Source organism: Cyclopterus lumpus, chromosome 7 (assembly GCF_009769545.1).
Source record: "Cyclopterus lumpus isolate fCycLum1 chromosome 7, fCycLum1.pri, whole genome shotgun sequence".
Taxonomy (NCBI): Eukaryota; Metazoa; Chordata; class Actinopteri; order Perciformes; family Cyclopteridae; genus Cyclopterus; species Cyclopterus lumpus.
The window spans coordinates 18,618,166-18,637,344 of record NC_046972.1 but is presented as its reverse complement, the minus strand read 5'-3'; the positions used below and the strand labels follow the sequence as shown (position 1 = coordinate 18,637,344).

The 19,179-nt window shown below is 40.8% G+C and overlaps 1 protein-coding gene across 1 annotated transcript; it reads right to left on the bottom strand.

The window, feature by feature from the left end:
* Nucleotides 1-948: 948 nt before the first annotated feature.
* On the bottom strand, nucleotides 949-17,826 carry kdm5bb (lysine (K)-specific demethylase 5Bb). The gene is made up of 28 exons (XM_034537721.1): nucleotides 17,404-17,826; nucleotides 15,903-15,980; nucleotides 15,377-15,499; nucleotides 15,117-15,287; nucleotides 14,658-14,714; nucleotides 13,673-13,819; nucleotides 13,424-13,517; nucleotides 11,838-11,956; nucleotides 11,439-11,597; nucleotides 11,131-11,250; nucleotides 10,867-11,025; nucleotides 10,328-10,509; nucleotides 10,024-10,186; nucleotides 9,772-9,891; nucleotides 8,773-8,967; nucleotides 8,320-8,501; nucleotides 7,983-8,107; nucleotides 7,564-7,714; nucleotides 7,306-7,420; nucleotides 6,521-6,876; nucleotides 5,638-5,776; nucleotides 5,345-5,524; nucleotides 4,514-4,675; nucleotides 3,946-4,431; nucleotides 3,780-3,864; nucleotides 3,481-3,689; nucleotides 3,144-3,398; nucleotides 949-1,992 (listed from the first exon to the last, which is right to left on the bottom strand). The coding sequence occupies exons 1-28, from the start codon at nucleotides 17,554-17,556 to the stop codon at nucleotides 1,855-1,857; spliced, it is 4,623 nt and encodes a 1,540-aa protein (XP_034393612.1). The 5' UTR covers nucleotides 17,557-17,826; the 3' UTR covers nucleotides 949-1,854.
* Nucleotides 17,827-19,179: the final 1,353 nt, after the last annotated feature.

Below are 19,179 nucleotides of genomic sequence, written 5' to 3'. Positions count from 1 at the left end.
GTAATCCTTAAAAGGCTGCGTTGGCAACAGCTTCCTGTGAATTAATTTGTTCTAACATGAGACGTTTTTATTCCCCGAGCTTCACTTCTAGCGGTTGGATAAGGAAAGGAAACGTGTGGGCTGTATTATGAAAGTTGCTTTGTCCATTCGTAACACTGGGTTCATTAATGACAGCTTAATTTCCATTCCCATTGTAACACGGGGGCATACTTTACATAAACTGTATGCCATTGTTTGTTTGGAGGCTGTTTTGATGAAAGGGAAAAGCCATCATCTGTTGTCAGGGTGTGTTTGACTCACTTCAATCTCACCAACACGTCACTTTCTTTGCTCAGTGTGTTTTTCAGTTCCTGATGCAGTTGCTCAATGTTTGTCTTTGTGTTATGAAATATGAACCCTTATCTGTAACAAGAAACATATACACTTCTGACCTGTGACACAGCAGAATAATTATTATTTAGAAATCACTTGGACTGATCCACTTGCGCTGATCATAATGTCATTCTGCAGCTCTTCAGCACTCAATGGCCGTCTCAGCTGCTCGATAACACGCAGCCTGAAGGATGCAGTTAATTAATTTTTTTATCATCTGATACTTTATGGTCACAGATTTATGGATCTCCTCCTGGCTGTACCTGCTGTCATTAGCGTCCTCCTCGTTCTTATGTTCAATTTGAAAGAGCAGGACAATAGCCGAGTTCTTAAACAGTTGTCATAACAGCAAGCAGAGCTTGAGCTTCTTATATTTTGATTTATTTATAGTGGAAAAATTAAGAAGTCAGCAAGACACCTTTTAAAGACATTCATTCTTCGCAAGCTACTCACAGACGTTGAAGCCTGACATTTGTTTTTTAAAATGATCATTGCCGTTACATATATTTTTGGATACAGTCAGTATCCAGTACAGATCTGTTGACACCCACAGGAAGAAATCAAAGTCTTTGCATGTAAATGATCCCTCCCCTTTAGGCATTTTTATTTGTGTAGTTCAGAACTTGGTTACCAACAGGTGTACACTAGATACAAAGAACAATAAACGAGTTCCATATCAAACCATGTTTACGAGGACATCTAGTGGTTTCTTTCTTCCATGTTTTCAAGTGAAATGATGGGACTTCTCCATAGAACAAAAAGGGCTTTATTCCACAATATAAACTTATAACATCTTCAGCGACCCTAAAATCCTCCCCACGTGACCTGCATTACATGCTGTGGTGGTAACATGTCATCGCCCATCACCACAGATGTAATCCATCCATCTGTGTCGCTCTCTGTACATCACACCATCGCTAAAGCACCAACACATCTCAGCGGAGATCAAGCCATTTAAGTCGATTCGGACACAAATTATTGCTCAGATAAATAAACCTATTCTACAAAAAAATGGGAATAATTATATTAAGATGCATGTACTAAACACTGGATTTTAAAGAAACGTATAGTAATTTTTTGGGGGAATAGGGGATGAAAAACCGTGACTCCCTTCCCCTTAGCTCTGGTTCAACATGCAAGGAGGTTCCAGAGAAGATAATATTACCCCTTGATTTACCTCTTTAATGTTCTAAAGACTCCTTTGCGCTGATGATATGGAATCTCATGCAGCACACTTCACATCCTGTGTATTTTTTTTTCATTGAGACAACCACAAACAATTCATAAGAAGAAAGAAAGAAATATATATATAGTAAAAATAAAAAATAAACATTATAGTTCTGGACAACAAGTCAAAGAGGAGATAGCACCGTTGTTACAAAAGGGTTGGACAGAAGGAGGTGGGGCTTAGGATCAGTGACATATCCAGACTGGTGGCTCGAATAAACGGACTGATGACAAACAGACCTCCTTACTTTCTCTTCATTTTCTCATGTGTCCATCTTTCAGTGTACACCTGACACAAATGTAGTCCTCCTTCTCTGCCATCTCTGCTGTGACACCGACGCAGACTTGGTGGAACCACTGGTTACAGCTGCCGTCACACTGGACCCAATTCACCTGCAGGCAAACACACACACAGTGTTTTAACCAAGACGGAACACGATTTAACATTACACCTGCATTCATTCATTGTTTGGCCACTGAGATACAAAGTAACATAATTCATTTAGAGTTGTTTTTCTGTCCACCTAATGAATGTAATGTACATTTCTCTTAGTGAATTGTCAGGCTTTTCAGCTGCAAAGTGCTGCATTATGTTCACTGGCTAGTTGTCAACTGTCAGCGGTTTGGTGCTGAGCAGGAAGTGGACAGCGTGTTTAAAGAGATTTTTTAGTAACTTAGTAAAGTTACGGAGCCAGAAAACCAAAATAATGAATGTCAATGCACTGAAACCTTCTATGGAGCTGAGGGGAACTGCAGCCAGGTGAGTTCAGTGTGAGCAACACCTTTCACACACAAGTAGTCATGTGATCCTTCAAAATACATTACAACTATTGATTATAACCACTTTATTTAATAAAACAAGTGTGCTCTAGTTCTTTATTTAGATTAAGCACCACATTTCTTTTTGATCTTAAGAGGAAGTCTGTCTTATATTTAACATCACTAACATGCCCACATGTACACTGAGAATATTGTTATCATTAGTTTTGTTCATACTGGCCATTCAAATTACACATTCTATCATGCTTTAGAGTGTATCTACAGTCCTCTTAAATTAAGTAGAAGGCTTCAGTGGATATCTTAATAACCCTTTTAGTACAAAATTACCTCTTTTTGTGAACATCCTTCTCCTGCAGCTCAAAAAGCAAACACAAGGGGAGTTTTATACTAAGCATGGGTCAGTTCAGCCTGGTCTACGAAACTGAATTGTCAATACATCCATTTGTTTTTGACACATCACAAATAAGGTCAGGGTGGATGGATACTGTAACCAAAAGATGTTTTCCTAAACACAACCAAGTTAATAACATCACCAGGAATTTCTTACAGAGAAACGTAGGTTTTCCTTCACCAGCATTCTTTTATGTGTGTGACCTACATGTAGTAAATACGCTTCACATTCACGGAGTCCGATTGCAAAAGTCTTCCTCTGCAGCTAAACTCAATTTGTCGTTACATGATACTTCTTCTAAACGTTCTGCTTCCTGAAGTAGAAGGAAAACGGACCTTTGCAGAGAGAATAATCTATCGAGTGTTTTTCTCACCTCATCTCCCTCCGGCAGCTGACACCTCTCTGCCGGACACACAGCCATTTCCTCATCAGAGTCATCAGACTGAGAGAAATCAGAGCGTGGAGAGGACGAGGTCGAGGCTGGCCTCTTTTTATTCATCTTCTGTCTTTTATGGGAGTGCTTTTTGTCCTTCCCTCTGTGCTCTGCATTTAATCCTTCCCTCTCCAGATGCCGCTTTGCTTTCTTTTCTGAGTCAATCATAGTTTCCCTCACACCATTGACGCCGTCCTAAAAATAACAATTAAAATGGATATTGAGGCAGCTTTTAGGAGTGATTTAAATCGATTCATTTGGTGGGAAGAGGTTGTACCTGGTTCAGTGGCAGATTTGTTCCCTGAGAGTTAAACTGCATGTGTTTGTTACAGTCTGTGGACTCGTCCTGCGGCGGTGACATGCATCGGTTGGTGTGCTGGCTGCTGGCTCTGTCCAATAAAACGTGGAAGAGGCTCTGCACCTCTGGCAGACACACCTGCAGCAGGAGCCCCTCCACCATCAGCTCCTCGAGATCATGACTCAGGCCTGTCTCACAGAAAAACACCCAGAACATAAACATAAACAATAATCGATAACAACCCATGACTCTGCAGTTTAAAATGAGATGGCACTGACCCTGCAGCGGGATGCATCTCTGCTCGGTGTAGAAGACAGTCTGAGTATGGCTTGTCCTATTCCACTCTGGAGTCAAACATGGAGCCTGTATGAAAAACATCAAACCCCAAACTTAACATTTGCACATAAAAACTTTGTTCAGATGAAGAGTGAGATGAAGAGTGACCTGAGTGTTGTTGTGAGCATCATGGCTGCCCGATGCCCAACGAGTTAAAGTGGGAGGAGTTCCAGGTCTCTCTTCCAGTTCTGGTAGGTTAAAATACTGCGAGATCTCCTGTGCTCGGTGCTGCCAGTTAACCGTCCTCTCGACCAGATAGTGCAGCGCGTCGCCCTCTGGCAGGCGCACCCCAATGCGCCGCAGAGATGCTAGCAGAGAGACGGCTTTGTTCAAGGGGGGCTTCTCCGATCGCTGGCACTGCGGACAAAGCCACGGCTGTGTTTCGCAGGAGTCCGATGGGTCTCTGACACACACGCTGTGGAAAGCATTTCTGCAGAGTTCACACTGTGACATCGCACCCATGGGCGCCTTCTGACAGACGCACACCTTCAGGTCCATGCAGTCTGCTGTAGGAAGGAGCTTTGACTCATTTGCTGCCCTTAGATTAGAGAAAGCCTCCATCTCCCTCTCCCGCAGCTCCTCCAGAGTTGCCATCTGGTGAATAAAACAGACAGTCAGTACATCTCCTGATAGTGAGGGTTCACAGTCTCATTTATCTTGGAATGACGACACTTACTGCAGAGGTAGAATCTCTGGTTTCTGAAAGAGCTTTTTCCACGTCACTGAGAGTGTTCAGCCGTGGCGGTTTCTTTTTGTTACTTCTCGGCGATTCTTTTCCTTTCTTGGCCTTTCTCTTTGGAGAACCTACATTACCAACTTCACATCTTGGACACAGGACCTGTGATTGACAAAACAGTGTTTTATTTGTGTGCCAGGAGTGCAAAGTTACAACAACAACAACAACAGATAAGGGAGTGGTACTACTGAATCACAGATTTATATAGGTGGGTTATGCTTGTGGTTTTAAAAGAGAGGACTGAGGAATATTGTCCAAGGTGTCTGGGAGAAGGTTCCAGAGGGATTCAGAGGTCCTGCTGATGCACCCCTGTACCCCTGTGCCCCTGTACCCCAGGCCCGGGACTTGGACCGATGGTGCAGGAGGTTAGTGAGGTAGGAGAGGGCTACCTTTGTAGTTCATAACATGTTTATGAATGCCTGTATTAGCAATTGATTTAAAATGAATATTTAATGATACCTTTAATTTCTTACTGAATTTGTCTCTCAACACAGAAAACAAGGACAAAAGCGAGAGAATGAAGGGGGAAGGCAGTCTTTTAAACACCCATTATGTCCTCTGCCTTGATTAAAAAACGTACTCCTATACTTCCTAATTCATGAATTCGTTGTTTTCTATTAAATATTTACATATACATATTCTGTTTCTCTTATTAAATAAAAGAAAGAAATTTAGTCATGGCTCCTAAATATTATATGTTAACCAGGCAGTCCTTCTCAAGCTTCTGCGCTGTCGAATGCCTAAATTGACATTTTAAAAGAGCAATTTTACCTCCAGTAAGGTAAAGGGCGTGTCTCTCTGAAGGAAGGTTGTCGATGCCGATTCTCTCCATTCTTGCACTTCTATCATTAAAGACTCCAGCCGTTCTAAAGGCTCGAGGCGGACTTGAATGGCTTGTCCTCGTAGTACCATGTCAGAGAGGCTGTCCATCATCGGTGTGCAATCACCGTCCTGAAAAAAAGAAAGCGATTTCAATATTACAATCAGATTCAAATCAACCAACAGAGAGAATAGTTATCCATTAAACCCCCACTAAAGTCATGCAATGTTGAGTGTGTCCTAACCTGAAGCTCCTCAGCTTCTTGAAGCCACTCTCTGGCTTTTCTGACAGTGTCTTTTAGAAGGCGACAGTTCGGGAGGTAAGCGGGGATGCTAGACGTCTTCTCAGCTGCAGCACTAAGAGTCTCTATGGAGTGTGGTGGTCTGATGGGCAGTAAAACACAAATGACATACTGTAGGTAAAAAAAAAACTGCATCACCTCCAAATGAATTACTCTCTATGACAACTGTCTTGGCATTTTCTTCCGACATCTTCGCAGGAAGCATTCTGAAATATTTTTCCAACCAACATGTTCAAAACATCCTGTAAGCACATTTTTATCAGCACATTTTTATCAGACTCTTTAGATGGAATACAAAATCCAAAAGAAGTGTCAAACAACTTGGTCAACACACTAGAAAACTTTATTAAACCATATTTTCAATACTGTGAAATCTAAATTCAAAGCTGCAGTAAACTAAGCATGGTGAGGGAACATAACACTTGACTACACCTGACTTGAAATTAGTTTTTCTGATAATGGGGAGATGCACATTGCTGACAGCCATGCCATTAAAGCCTTTGAAAAGCACTTGTGACAGTTAATACTGAACAGCAATGAGTACCAATGGAATGAGGGCAGAACTAAATGAGTGCTCACTTTTTGTTGGTCTTGTTGAATATTCTAGCGGCAGCATTTTGCACTAGCTGTAATTAAAATGAAGCAAAATCAGGAGCACCGATGTAATGTTACATAATTCACGTACAATCAGTGCAAATACCTGGACATAAAGTGACAGGTATTACCAGAGCAACCTATCACATCTTCTTGGTGATCTTTTGGATGTTTTTTCCACCTTGTGGCTTAAACGCTAACATAGTCATGGATCCGTCGGTGCTGTCCTCACCTGGCTTTGAGAAGACTGCTCGCCTTGTCCTCCCAGTGCTCGGATACCGTGAGCAGCTCCTGCAGGCGCGCCATGGCTTTCTCCACAGATGGATGAGGCACCAGGCCGACTCCCTGGTCGATGAGCCTCCTCATGGTCTCCAGAGTCCGGGTGGTAGGCTGAGTGCTGGCCTGCTGCGCCCCCTCCAGCCAGCGTGCCTGCTCCAGCCTCACTCTCAGGCGGGGCAGCTCAGGCAACTCTACGTCAAAGTCAAAGCTGACGTCTAGCAGGCTCTGGATCTCAGCGACGCTGGGAACTTCATCTGCCAGGACCTTCTCACTGTGCTGTTGGAAGTCTTCAATGCGATTCAAGAGTTCCTAAAGAAAGGACATTGATTCAAACATACAGGAAGTCAAATCACAATCAATAAAATGGGTTTGACATTGACAGGTTTGCTTGCTGTAATCATTTCTCCTCACATTAGGAACTGGAGAGATCCGTTCCTAATGTGCTTTCAATGTAAGCAACAACCTCCACAGTCCTTGTACTGCGTAGAATGTATTCAGAAGTTAATTTTAAGGTAAAATGAGGCTTCCGTAGTTGTTCCTCGCTAACATTCACTGTGAGCAGACATGTTGTGGTCGGTCAGTTGATTTGTACAGCGTGCGCATAAAAGTCACAGTTTTTGTCCGTGCAGATTAAAATGTGTAATGTAAGTTGTGTCACCATACACAATTAATCAAAAAGCACAGTGTCTGCCCAGATTCAATTTGAATGTATGTTATTAATGGATTAATTTATCCTACCTTCAACATGGGAGCTTGAGGGAGACTGCAGGAGAGGTTATACAGCTGCCTCACAAATGAACTCAGCTCCTCCACACTCAGCTGGCTGCATGATTTTCCACTTCCAAACCGATACCTAGGAAAGAGTGTGCAATCAGTTAAAAGAAATGAACCCCATTAAAAAGGCACCGATTCTACTTCCTGACATAAGAAAACAAGAAGAGAAATGCGAATACAGCTAATCTATGAATCTGATGTTGTAGAGTGTATGAGCGCTACCTGGTCTGCCTCTTGCCATTCAATAGCTGCTGTGCCACCGAGGAGCACTTCTCTGCATCTTGTGTGACCAGACGTAGCCGACGCAGCATGTCGTTGTCCGGGAACACCTTGGACTCCGATTGAGCAAGAAGGGAGCGAAAGATTTGCAAGCCTGAGGAGAGAACACCTGGTTAATCACCGTCTTACACATAGGGCAACGCTCACAGATTAGAGAACATAAAACACACATAAATAACAACTCTTTTTAAATAAATCATTTTTAGACACAGGGATTGCTTTTTGTAACATTAGCGTAGAAAAACCATACCAGCAATGTTACAAAAGCTCAAATATGGCGTATGGAGTATTTATAAACATGCAAAATCACTGATAAGCTGCTTTAATGCTTTTTTGTTTTCATATTTGCTCTTGCTGCTTACCTTTCTTCTTTTCTAGTTTAGCCTCAAGAGTCTCTTTCACGAGGGAGGCCCATTCATCATACAGTTCAGCTCGCTGCTTCACTGCATTCATCATGGGGAACAGCTCGTCCAGTGTGTACCTGAGACTGCAGGAGGAAACGGAAACACCTCATTTATGAGCTAAAGGTAATAACAAGACACCGAAATCTACTTCAAGAGGCCCAGGGTAGTCTGTGATGAAATACATTTTTACTGACGTTAAGTATTAATTACATTTACAAAACTAACAGGTGTGCTCTGATCACTGTGTCCAAAGCCAGTTCACTGCTACCTCTTAATCAGCTCCAGGGGGACTTACTTCAGTGTGTAGTTGGTGATGGGACAGGAGCAGAGGTCGTTGATGTGGTGCAGACAGACCAGTACTCCTGGGCTGCAGGAACAGGTGACAGCAGACAGGTAGCAGGTGGTCCTGCACCTGGCACACTGTCGCTCGTCATCCTGGAGGTGATCGTATTTTGCCTCCTTGGTAAGCACCATCCCCTGAAGGTGTAAGACAACAACAAAGACGGTCAAAGTAACTCGACACCATGAGCTTGTTTGTTAATTGACACCATGAGCTTGTATTAAATATATAGCTCAACAGTGTATTTAACATGTAATCGAAAGCCTTGCATTGCTATCAACAAAACACACAGTAAAAGTGACTCACTATTATATGTATTAAATTAAACAACTTAAGTTCAACACTCATGAAGAAACAATCTAGTCAGTTTAACAGTGTATTGGTAATTAAGAAAAGAGCCTATCTTACCATTTTCTTCCCCTTCTCTCTTTGTTTCTGCTCTTCTTGTAACATGCTGACCATGTCCTTGTGGACAGCTGATGCCAGGACAACGTCGAGCGTGCTTGCTTTTGAAGCCATGTTGCACACCATCTCATCATGGGAGAACACATTGTACCGGCGCAGCATACGATAGTGGTCAACACACTGCCTGCCAAGAGGCATCTGTTGATATAGAGAACAATGAAATGGGTTGCAAGGACAGTGCATACATGTGGTGTACAATACACACAGAAAATACATCACATGAGTTGTTCGCCGTTAAGCCTGTTACAGAGCCAAAACGACTTCTGTGTAAAAGGGACATGCCGCATGGCAGAAATACACACACACATACACTAGACGCTACTCATCATCCCGGCATGCCATCTCAAATCACAACTGGGGAAAGAATTGCCGGCTTTGTTTGGTTCAGTGTTAAAAAGCAAAGCCGGTGTAGTGAGGGATTTACTTTAAAGCAGTATAGCAGCATCTCTTCATAAAAAAAACGTACGAGTTGAATATGTTGCACATGTTGCCTGCCAATAAATAAACAGTTCGTCAAATCATGATACTCTCTTATCTCCTCATTTTAATACTTAATACAATGTTGTTTAGAATAATTAAATGCAACAACGATAAATAGAAGTCTTCAAATGGGCCTTTCAGCGATTGGCAAGCGACCCCAAAAAACCTGTCCAGAACCCCCTTAAAATCAATCGTTAATTAAAATAAAATGTGTGAAATAAAACCCTTCGGAGCCAGTCCTTTTTGTCTCTACATGTTATATTATTATATACATTAAAAAGATAACTCACACCAGTACTTTGTTGGCTACATCTTAGTTTAGCAATTGTAATATGTTGTGTAATCAGTCATGACTAAAAATAAAGTTCTCCAGCTTTTAAAAGAGCTGCTATTTTACACAATTATGCTTGAGGAAGTATTTTGATTACTTTTACAAACAGCAAGGTATGAACTGATACCTACCCAGTCTACAGTGCAGAAGTTGACCGCCTCAGCGAAGTTGAAGCCCTGATTGAAGCCACTGTGGTAGGCTCTGGGAAACGTGATGACAAACTCACCAGCACACTGGTTTGTTCTGTAAATCTGAAGGACGGCAGAGACAAAAGAAGATCATTTACGTTCCTGTTAAAAAAGGCCAGCTGCTTGTTTGCGGTGCATTAGTGCGGATAAAAGAAAGAAGGTCAGTGCATGTCAAGAAGCTCCATAAATACGTACTGGGACTCCGTGGGCCATCAGGGTGTTGGGGTTCATGATGGTGACCAGCTGGTGCAATAGATCAGGCTGAGACTCAAACAGCTCTGGAGCCAGTTTCCTCATCACCTCCTCCAGCTGTTCTGCAGCAAAACCAGGAGCTCCATACCAGGTTTTGGGCTCCCCCCTAAGTAGTGAACAAGATAAACAGAAGATTAAGTTTAAAATTAAACAAAAATAACAAAGTCTAGACCAGATATTAACCATCACAAGCAACGATGAATATTCTATTTGCTCTTATCAAGACAATCCCTAAAGTCTGAAGTACCAGTGCAGGTAGTTGATGGAGTAGCTCCAGTGATCCTCAATGTGCCAGCAGAAGGAGGAGAAGCACATGCCAACATAAAGCCACGGCAGCGTCATCCCACAGATGTCAGCTGTCACATGAGTCAGTACAGAAGGGTTCATCATCGCCAGGTTGTTGAGGTTCCAGCCACACTTCAGGTATTTCTGAAAGACCGACGACATGCAGAGTTTAATAATACAGGAATAAACTGTTTACAACCCTTGATTGTAAATTAGACTCATACTATCGCATATAGTCAGATACAACTGCAAGTTTAATCTTTAAGTTCGATTTAAGACCTTTCAACACCACATAGAATGCAATGTAATACCCGTCTCTTGATCATACGGTCAGGATAATATAGAATAGAATTATTTATTATCCTAAATACTTAGTCCCCAGCAGTAGATAACAACAATTTCCTCATGATATAATCAAGTGTGACCTGGACCCAGATAACCATAAAATGCATGGATGGATTCACCAAATAGAAGTTCATTTGAGTTGCTTTACTGGTTTACCTCATCAGCCGGAGAAACTTTGAATTTTCCATTCGGAATGGGGAATCCGCTCCCAAACTCCTTTGAGGCAATATCTGCTCCATATTCTACAGTAACATCCTCCTCGATGGCTCCCACCAAACGCCAGAACTCTTTCTCCACCAGCTCTGTGGGTACCATCTGTAATGAAAACACGAAGCAACATTAAAAATAAATATAAATATATACATATATAAATACTTACTGAAAGACCGACAGATTTACTCTGAAACTGTTTGTACTTACATGAACTGGCATGTTGAAGTAATCAGATTTGAATGCGTCAGCCATTTGTCCAAATGCACGCAGGGAATAGTCTCTGTATGCTTGTTCAAAGCCGAATGCCTCGTGAGGCTTGTTGCATTCCTGTGGGTAAAAGAAAAAAAGACAGTGAACAAATACGTTAAATGTGTTTGGGGGAGATTCTTATATTCTATTAATGTTATAAATATTTGTATAAACTCTCTTTTAGTAGACAGGATAGGATCGATGAACTTGCACAGTTCATTAATCAAGAGTCAATTTGAGTCACTTTGATCAGCCTTTATCCTCACCTGAGCGAGGCACTTGGGGCACCTCCAGTCTCCTTTGGGGATGTCTGGTAGAGGAGGGATGAGGCAGAAGGTGTGGTAGCTGTCGTCACAGCCGTCACACAGCAACAGGCGTTCTTCATCTCCCCCGCTGCCACACACCAGACACACAACCAGATCCACCTGAAAACAAAAAGGAGTTTGTAATGAATCTGTTTCAGAGCCACGACAACTGGGACAAAAATAGCTGCATTATTAGCACAACTAATCGGGTTTCTATACACAATCTATAGATAAACAAATACATTTTTTCCAGCAAAGGTATAAGGGAAAGTGATTTGACTCCCAATGATGCATTACACATTGATATCACATGCAGGTAAATCTCATCCAAAAGAGGATATAAAAGACATCTTTACTTACTGGACTTGGAAGAACAGGAGGGATGATTTTCTTGTACCGTGACTTGTATTTGTCAGCTTCAACTATTGGTTCTTTAGTTTCAACTGGTTCCTGTTTCACTGGAATTGGAATCTCTTTTTCTGCGAGACAACAAGAAACATTACTAACACCGTCACTAAATGTAAAACTTGTTTCAAGGACATTTATAAGTGTTTATTAATGTACGATAGAGGTGCGGAAATTTCTTTATTCTAAGACGCATCACGATGCAGACGTGAACGATTCTGCATCGATGCAGTGACAGTCAATAATCAAGGCTTTGGTTTTAATCCAGCTCAGTTTGAATCTCTACTGCATTGTGCTGTCATTTACTGACGCACTTTTATCTCTCCTCTCCTTTGATCTTTTGTGTTTCAACAAGGGCGTCGCTCACACACACACGCTCTCTCTCTCACACACGCACACGCACACATACACCTAGCTTGTTGCTCTCCCTACCAATATTAGCTACTCTGTTGTGAATAATGTTGGGCTATAAAAAAACATGTATGCAGGCTGAAATTCCACCGTGGTGTTATAACCATGCCGGGGGATGCAGTGACTCAAACCAAGTAAGAGTAGAAGAGCTATGAATAAGACAAAGCCGGCACGACAATAGGCTAACTCATGCAGTGTAAATTGCCATCGGCATTCATCACATTTCATTTCGCTAAAGCTTTTATCCAAAGCGACTTACATTCATACACCATGGACACAGCTACGGGGGGGTGTCTTGCTCAAGGACACATCGACTAGGGCTAGCGGAGGTGGGGATTGAACCGTTGATCCTCTGATTGAAAGACGGACCTGCTAACCACTGACCCACAGTTCAGAGCTCTGTCTTAGAACTATGTGAACGCCTTATTTATGTAGATGTTTTTAGGATGTTTATGTACTGTGGTGGCTCACCCAGATAGTGGTATTGAAAAGATGAAGATTTTTATATATTATAGACTGTTGTGGACAGATTTATAGATTTAGAGTTCAGATTAAACTGACTGATTGTATTAATTGATGAAAAAGTAGCAATGTGTAATAATATTTTTAATTGAGGGAGAATTGTTTTGCATTTAAATTGAATTGCGAGGCGAGCAACAATTCACACCTCTAATGAACCGATATATTTGAAGTAATCAAGTGGACTAATTAGATGCCATCTGGCAGCCTCTCATTCAATATTTGGGGAAGAGAACAAAAAGAGTCTGATGCTTTTTACAGATTTTTGTTACCAACATAATGTAGGATCCCAGGTTTTGTTTTGAGCGTCTAGGTTGGGGTCGTTTTTCTTTTATCCTTCCCTTCTTGTACTATGTAATTTTAAATTCAAACCAACTGTTATGATCGCCCACAGGAGGACTCAAAGTTGTTGAAAAATACATGACTGAACCCTCATGTCTGCTTATAACTAAACTTTAGTGTGCTATAAACTATTTGTGAAGTGTTTATATACTGCTTGTGAATACATTATATTATTAATGTATTAATATTATTAATAATAAGGTAAATAGGGATAGTTTAACTGATGTTCATTATTATTGTAAATGTTATTAGGGGATGTGGAACCTGACCTGGTTCTTGCTTGACGACAAACGATCCCATCCTCCGCCTCAGGTTCGGCTTGTTGTCACCGGGCTCACCTGGTTCTGTCTTCACACAGATGGCCTACAGAAAGAGTGAGAAATTAAAGGGCAGGCAACTTAAAACTACTAAAATCACGATGTGTAAATATGTGGAGATTAGTGACGAGCAAAGTCTGTGCTGCTTTGTTTCAGGACAGTTTTAGTCAGGTGTTTGTGGCTCTCTCAAACAACACCCACCTCACACTTCATGCGCTTTGCTCTGCGAGCAGTGGGGCTAGTGTCGGGCGTCTGGGCAGTCGTCCTCTGAGCCTGGTCCTGCAGCTTGGTGTCCTTGGTGTCCATGCTATCTATGCTTTCTGTGTTCTCCATTGGGTGGATTGCCTTCTGAACACAATGAAGGAAATAGCATGCCAGTTAAAACCACAGCTCACTGGCTGTTAAAAAAAATTTGAATTACCTGTAGGTTATGAATGGAATATTAAATCTTAATATGGCTACCAAAACACCGAAATTATGTATTTCATTGTCTAAATCAGGAAGTGTGAGTGTACCACAGCTTGCAGTTTAAAAGGAGATCTCTTTACATATGTATTACTTCCGTTTACAAACTGTGATAAATGAGGTATTAGGAAGAATCAGCAGCTACCAAACGTGGTTCAAAGACTGGGATATACAACTTAAAAGATAGTAGTATTTAACTCAGTTTTAGACAAAGAAGGAAGGAGATGTTTAGTTAGTTTGTCACCCCAAAACGGGGGGCACAGAAACTAAGGAGGAACATGCCAAATCAGAAAACAAAAAACAGATTTGAGCTGCGGCAAGAGTGAACATGTAAACAATACCGGACATTCAAGAAGAAGCTGCCTGTTGAGTTTAATTATAGTTGCATTTGTTTAGAATAGGAGACAGACAATAACAATACTTGAACTGATAAATAATAAGCAGCAAAGTGACTGTTGCCTGTGACAAACAAAATATTTTTGAGGGGTATTTGTCCCAAGATGCATATTAAGTGTAGAGTAACTCTTAGAGCTGGAACGTCATTTGTTTGAGGATATCCTTTTTGCTGTAAAACCAGGTAATAACTGTTTTAAGAATGGTTAATACACATTACCATGCCTGGAAAATAAGCAATAAGCTGGACATACAGTCCAGATGTAGATAAACATGCATTGTTCTTAATTGTGAGGGCGAGTGGCTTTTAACCATAACACAAACATACCTTTTCATGTTCAGGATCAGCCTCCAAATGCTTCTGTTTGGAAGCTGGCTCTGGTGCCTGAGGCAAGAAAGGGTAATTGGGTAATTAAAAACATGTAAAATGACCTCTTAAAGAGGTCACCCAGTACCAATCCAATGACTTTCATAAGCTCTGTTGAAACATGTTATGGAATATTTGGGTGCAAAAGCTGTTAAATTACAAAACTAGACACCAGATAAATTACTTGTGAATTCACGCATATTAGTTAACTTCGCCAAAGAAAAATACTGTAAAAAAAACAACTTTCATCTATAATTAACATAAAATATAGTCAGAACATGCATATGCATCTGTTTATATTTATTTATTTATTAGGGTTTTGTTTACAGATGAGCCACACACAGTTGTATGACAGCTTCTCTTCGTGAGCATCAGCAGGAACAAGATATGCCGTCATAATGATGCACGTGTCCAACTCACCAGCAGGTTTGCTCCACTCTGAAACAGATTGTAGGGATAAAGAATTTTCTCATAATGCCCTCGCAGGTGTGAGCCAACAGCTTTGCCAGGGGCAAACCCCATTTGTAGTGCAATCTTTGTCCATTGCCTCTCCTGGCAGACAAGGTCAAATCCACCCTCATCTGCTACCAGCTGAAACGACAGTGAGTTACATGAATGGGGCAAGTTGTTTGATTGCAACGTATATTTAAAAATAATTGGCAATGTTGTCAATTATTAACCTTGTTTAGCTTATATAAATCCAAAATCTTTCGCTCCACATGAGGAATCTTCAGGGCACATCCCTGCAAATCCCAGAATTTGGCAATCTGGTCCAAGAAATTGAGCTTGACTCTGGTCTGTGCCTGGATAAGATATACGAAATGATAGTCAGTCAGAAATTAATTAATCTTCAAAGACACAGGAGTCAAGGCTTTCAAACCAAGGCAATCAAATAAAAATCCAAAGAAGCTGAATTTATATTCAAGAACAGGATAGTGTGTCCTACTGTTTCAAATAAATAGTTGTAAAGTTTGGGTTAAATAGCAATTATGAATTGTAATTTCCAGTCTAAATTGCATTATTACAATATCATTACAAGGTATTCATAACATGCCCTTTGTTATCATCAGTGTAGCCTGTATAGGCCGATTAATTAAATAAACAATGTAAAAACGTGCCATTAAAACGTACACTTTTAGAGTGCTGACACACAAACAGATGTGGTTAGATATTCACGGGTATATAAATCAGATTAACAAAACTCACCTCCAGTTCATTGAGTCTCTGGATCCGAGGAACAAAGTGAAGTTTGTCAACGTTGCAAGCAAATGGAGGTTGCCAACCCTAAAAAGCAGAAATACATACAATGGCACATGAAGGTCGTAATAAAACATAGCCTGGATATTTATGCGGCGTTGATTATTATTCTTTTATTGAGATGCTAAATTGATAAGTATATTTGTGTTTGCTTTGCAGATGGTCCTCTTATTACAATTGCATGGAATCAAATTCCAGTAATTTCTATATCCTTTACTCATGGTCACTTAAATTAGGCAGATAAAAGAGGTGGTTTAATAATCTGCTACACCGGATGCAGATTACTAAACTAATGTTAGAATCAAGTTTGGCAGAAAAGCGAGGCCTTGCTCTAATAGAAAGAACACAGTGATCTTTTTCAGTTTATAACTCACAACGCGGATCAATATTTGTGTCAATACAACCTTGTATACACAACAAAAACATAGTATTGTATAAGCAGAGACCCAAGTTCTTGTTTAAAATCAAGAGCCAACATCCCCCGCTGGCACACAAAATGGCCAGATGGAAGACTCACTCACCAGCCCAGCTTACCACAAAGGCAACATGGAGGACAACACCCTACAACACAGGCTCATACATGAACAGTGGTTATCTGACAAGACACTGATATTATACCAACATGCAACACCTCTGCCCAGTTGTATAATATGACACATTGAATAACAACTTCAAGTGTCAAAACTTGTTATTTAACAATGGTAGTGGACTTTATATTTAAATAACCCAGTGTACCTCTTGTCCCATCATGTGGCAAATTATGACAACCAACCCATTAAAGGGATGATTTATTTAGCCTGACCCGTGACATAAACACACACACTGCTACAGATTTTCATTAGAAACTGCCAGTGGGTCGAGTAGTGATGGATGGAAACGACCCAACTGCATCATGATGCTCTTCAACAAATAATCCATAATTAACCTAAACTGGATGCATGCGAGGACATTAAAAAAAGGGGGCCAATGGGTAATAACAAGTGCTAACATCCACGTTTATCTTATTACCATCACCATCTTCTACGCAGAAGAAGGAGGAATGGCTTCCGCATCGCCACATAACGTCAAAGCCGTGAGCTAAATTATGACAGGTTGGCTGTTGAGCTTCTAGCTAGCGTTAGCCTAGCTAGCTAAGTGGCTCAGTGAGCAGAGCACCGACGCTTTGTTGACACACGGCGAACCCGGAATAAAAATGCACTTTTAATACACCGACACGTCATTATTAAAGCCAGCGAGCTTCAAACCGAGCCCCCAAAAAACGGAACCGCAGTGGCGTTAATAACCAGAAATGGGAGCTGGCTAGCGGCGAGCAGCACAAAGAATGAGCGCAGCCGTTAACGTTGTATCCGCCATGTTGAAAAGTCCCTTTAAATCCCATCGGCTTGGTCCATCTACTCAACGGCTTCACGGTTAAAAGGTTTGTTTTTTTAATTGTATTAATCGCACTCACCGGAGGCGGGCGGACTTTGCAGATGCCCGTTTTTTCGGCGATGGGACGGATCTTATTGATGAAGGAAAACGGATCTCTGAATTCTTCCCAGCTTGGTTCGAAGACCGGGCACTCCGGAGGAGGCTTGAACTCGTCCGGCCGAGGCTGGCTCATCGTTTTTGGACCGACCCGCTGGTAGCTCGTACTGGACGGGTCACAGGAAGAAGTATCGCCGTGTTACGGTTCGCCCGGAGTGTTTTTTTATTCCCGTTTGCTCACGGTCAGACTCGGTGGCAGTCGTCGTCGACAGCACGAGAGGAGGCAGCTTACACACACACACACACACACACACACACACACACACACACACACACACACACACACGCATAGAGCATACACGTACACACAAAAACACACACACGCACACACACTTCCATGCACAGCGAGGAGAATGTTCCAAGGCTGTGAGCACGTCCGCTGAAAAAACTAGACACCATACAGTTCTAAGTGATGTGAAAGTTGATGTTAAAACTATGTCTTAATTTTTATCACTGTTGTAGTGCAATACATATTTATTAACAACCTCTTTTATATAAATACATCATTTTGTTACATTTTAATTTATAATCGTATTATAGCCTCAAACTTTATTAACAGTCATGGATTCAGCATAATTTAGCACATGAGAGATTGAGCTTCTTTTGTGTCCAAATGTGCAAACAGTATGCTAATGAAAAAAGCAGACAGAGAAATAAAGCACAAAGTTAACCTGGATAGCAATGGAATAATTAGAACTATAATTGAAGTTTACAATTTAAAGAAATATATAACCATATCAACATCTGATGGAAAAAGTAGAAAATACAACATTGTATGTCAAACTGAAATGGGAAAAAGAACTTGGTGTGGTCTTCAAAATCCTCCCGTACTTGGAGAGAACATTGTTGGGAGAATGCAATTAGATTATTTATTACCCCCCAAAATACAAGCAAATATCTGTCTATTAAACAATGTTGGAGGAAATGTGGGGCAGTAAATGTAGACCATTCCCATGAATTTTGAATACGTCCTGAAACTGTACAGTTTGGGGTAAATGTCTATATGGTTATAGTCAAAATTCTGGGCTATATATGCTATACCTAAGTCATGTATGTTACTCCACTTCGGTAATATGGAACTGTTAACTCACAGGATAAGAACAAGAGGAGAGATGTCGTGAGAAGTGGGAGAAATAGACAATGTTTATGTGTCAATAATAAGACAACAAACCCTGAATATGTGTCTGCTTTTGAGGTCCAGGTCCTTATTTATGTTGTTGTTGTCCCTTTTTCTATGTAAGTATTCTGTCTATGATGAAAAGGCAATAACAATAAAGTGTGAAAAAATGTTTGCCTATGGTTATTAAGGCTATATTAGAAAGTCGGAATTGGGATATTCAAACCCCAAATCACATTAATGGCGGAAGAAATACTTTACCTTAAATGTTTTACTGAAGTAAAAGTATCAATTACACAGTGTACAAAAAATACTATGTTAGATGTAAAAGTCCTGCATTCAAAATATGACTCATTTAATAAATACTCATTGTTATGGAACATTTTAAAAATACCTAGTAACTATTATAGATGTAGGAAAGTACAAAGTACAATATTTCCCTCAGACATGTCGTGGAATAAAAGTATAAAGTAGCATAAAATAAAAATACTAAAAATGTAATTTAGACTAAGTACTTGAGTAAATGTACACAACTTCTCTCCACTACTGCTGAAAGCCTGACAGATTATACAAACTGAAATG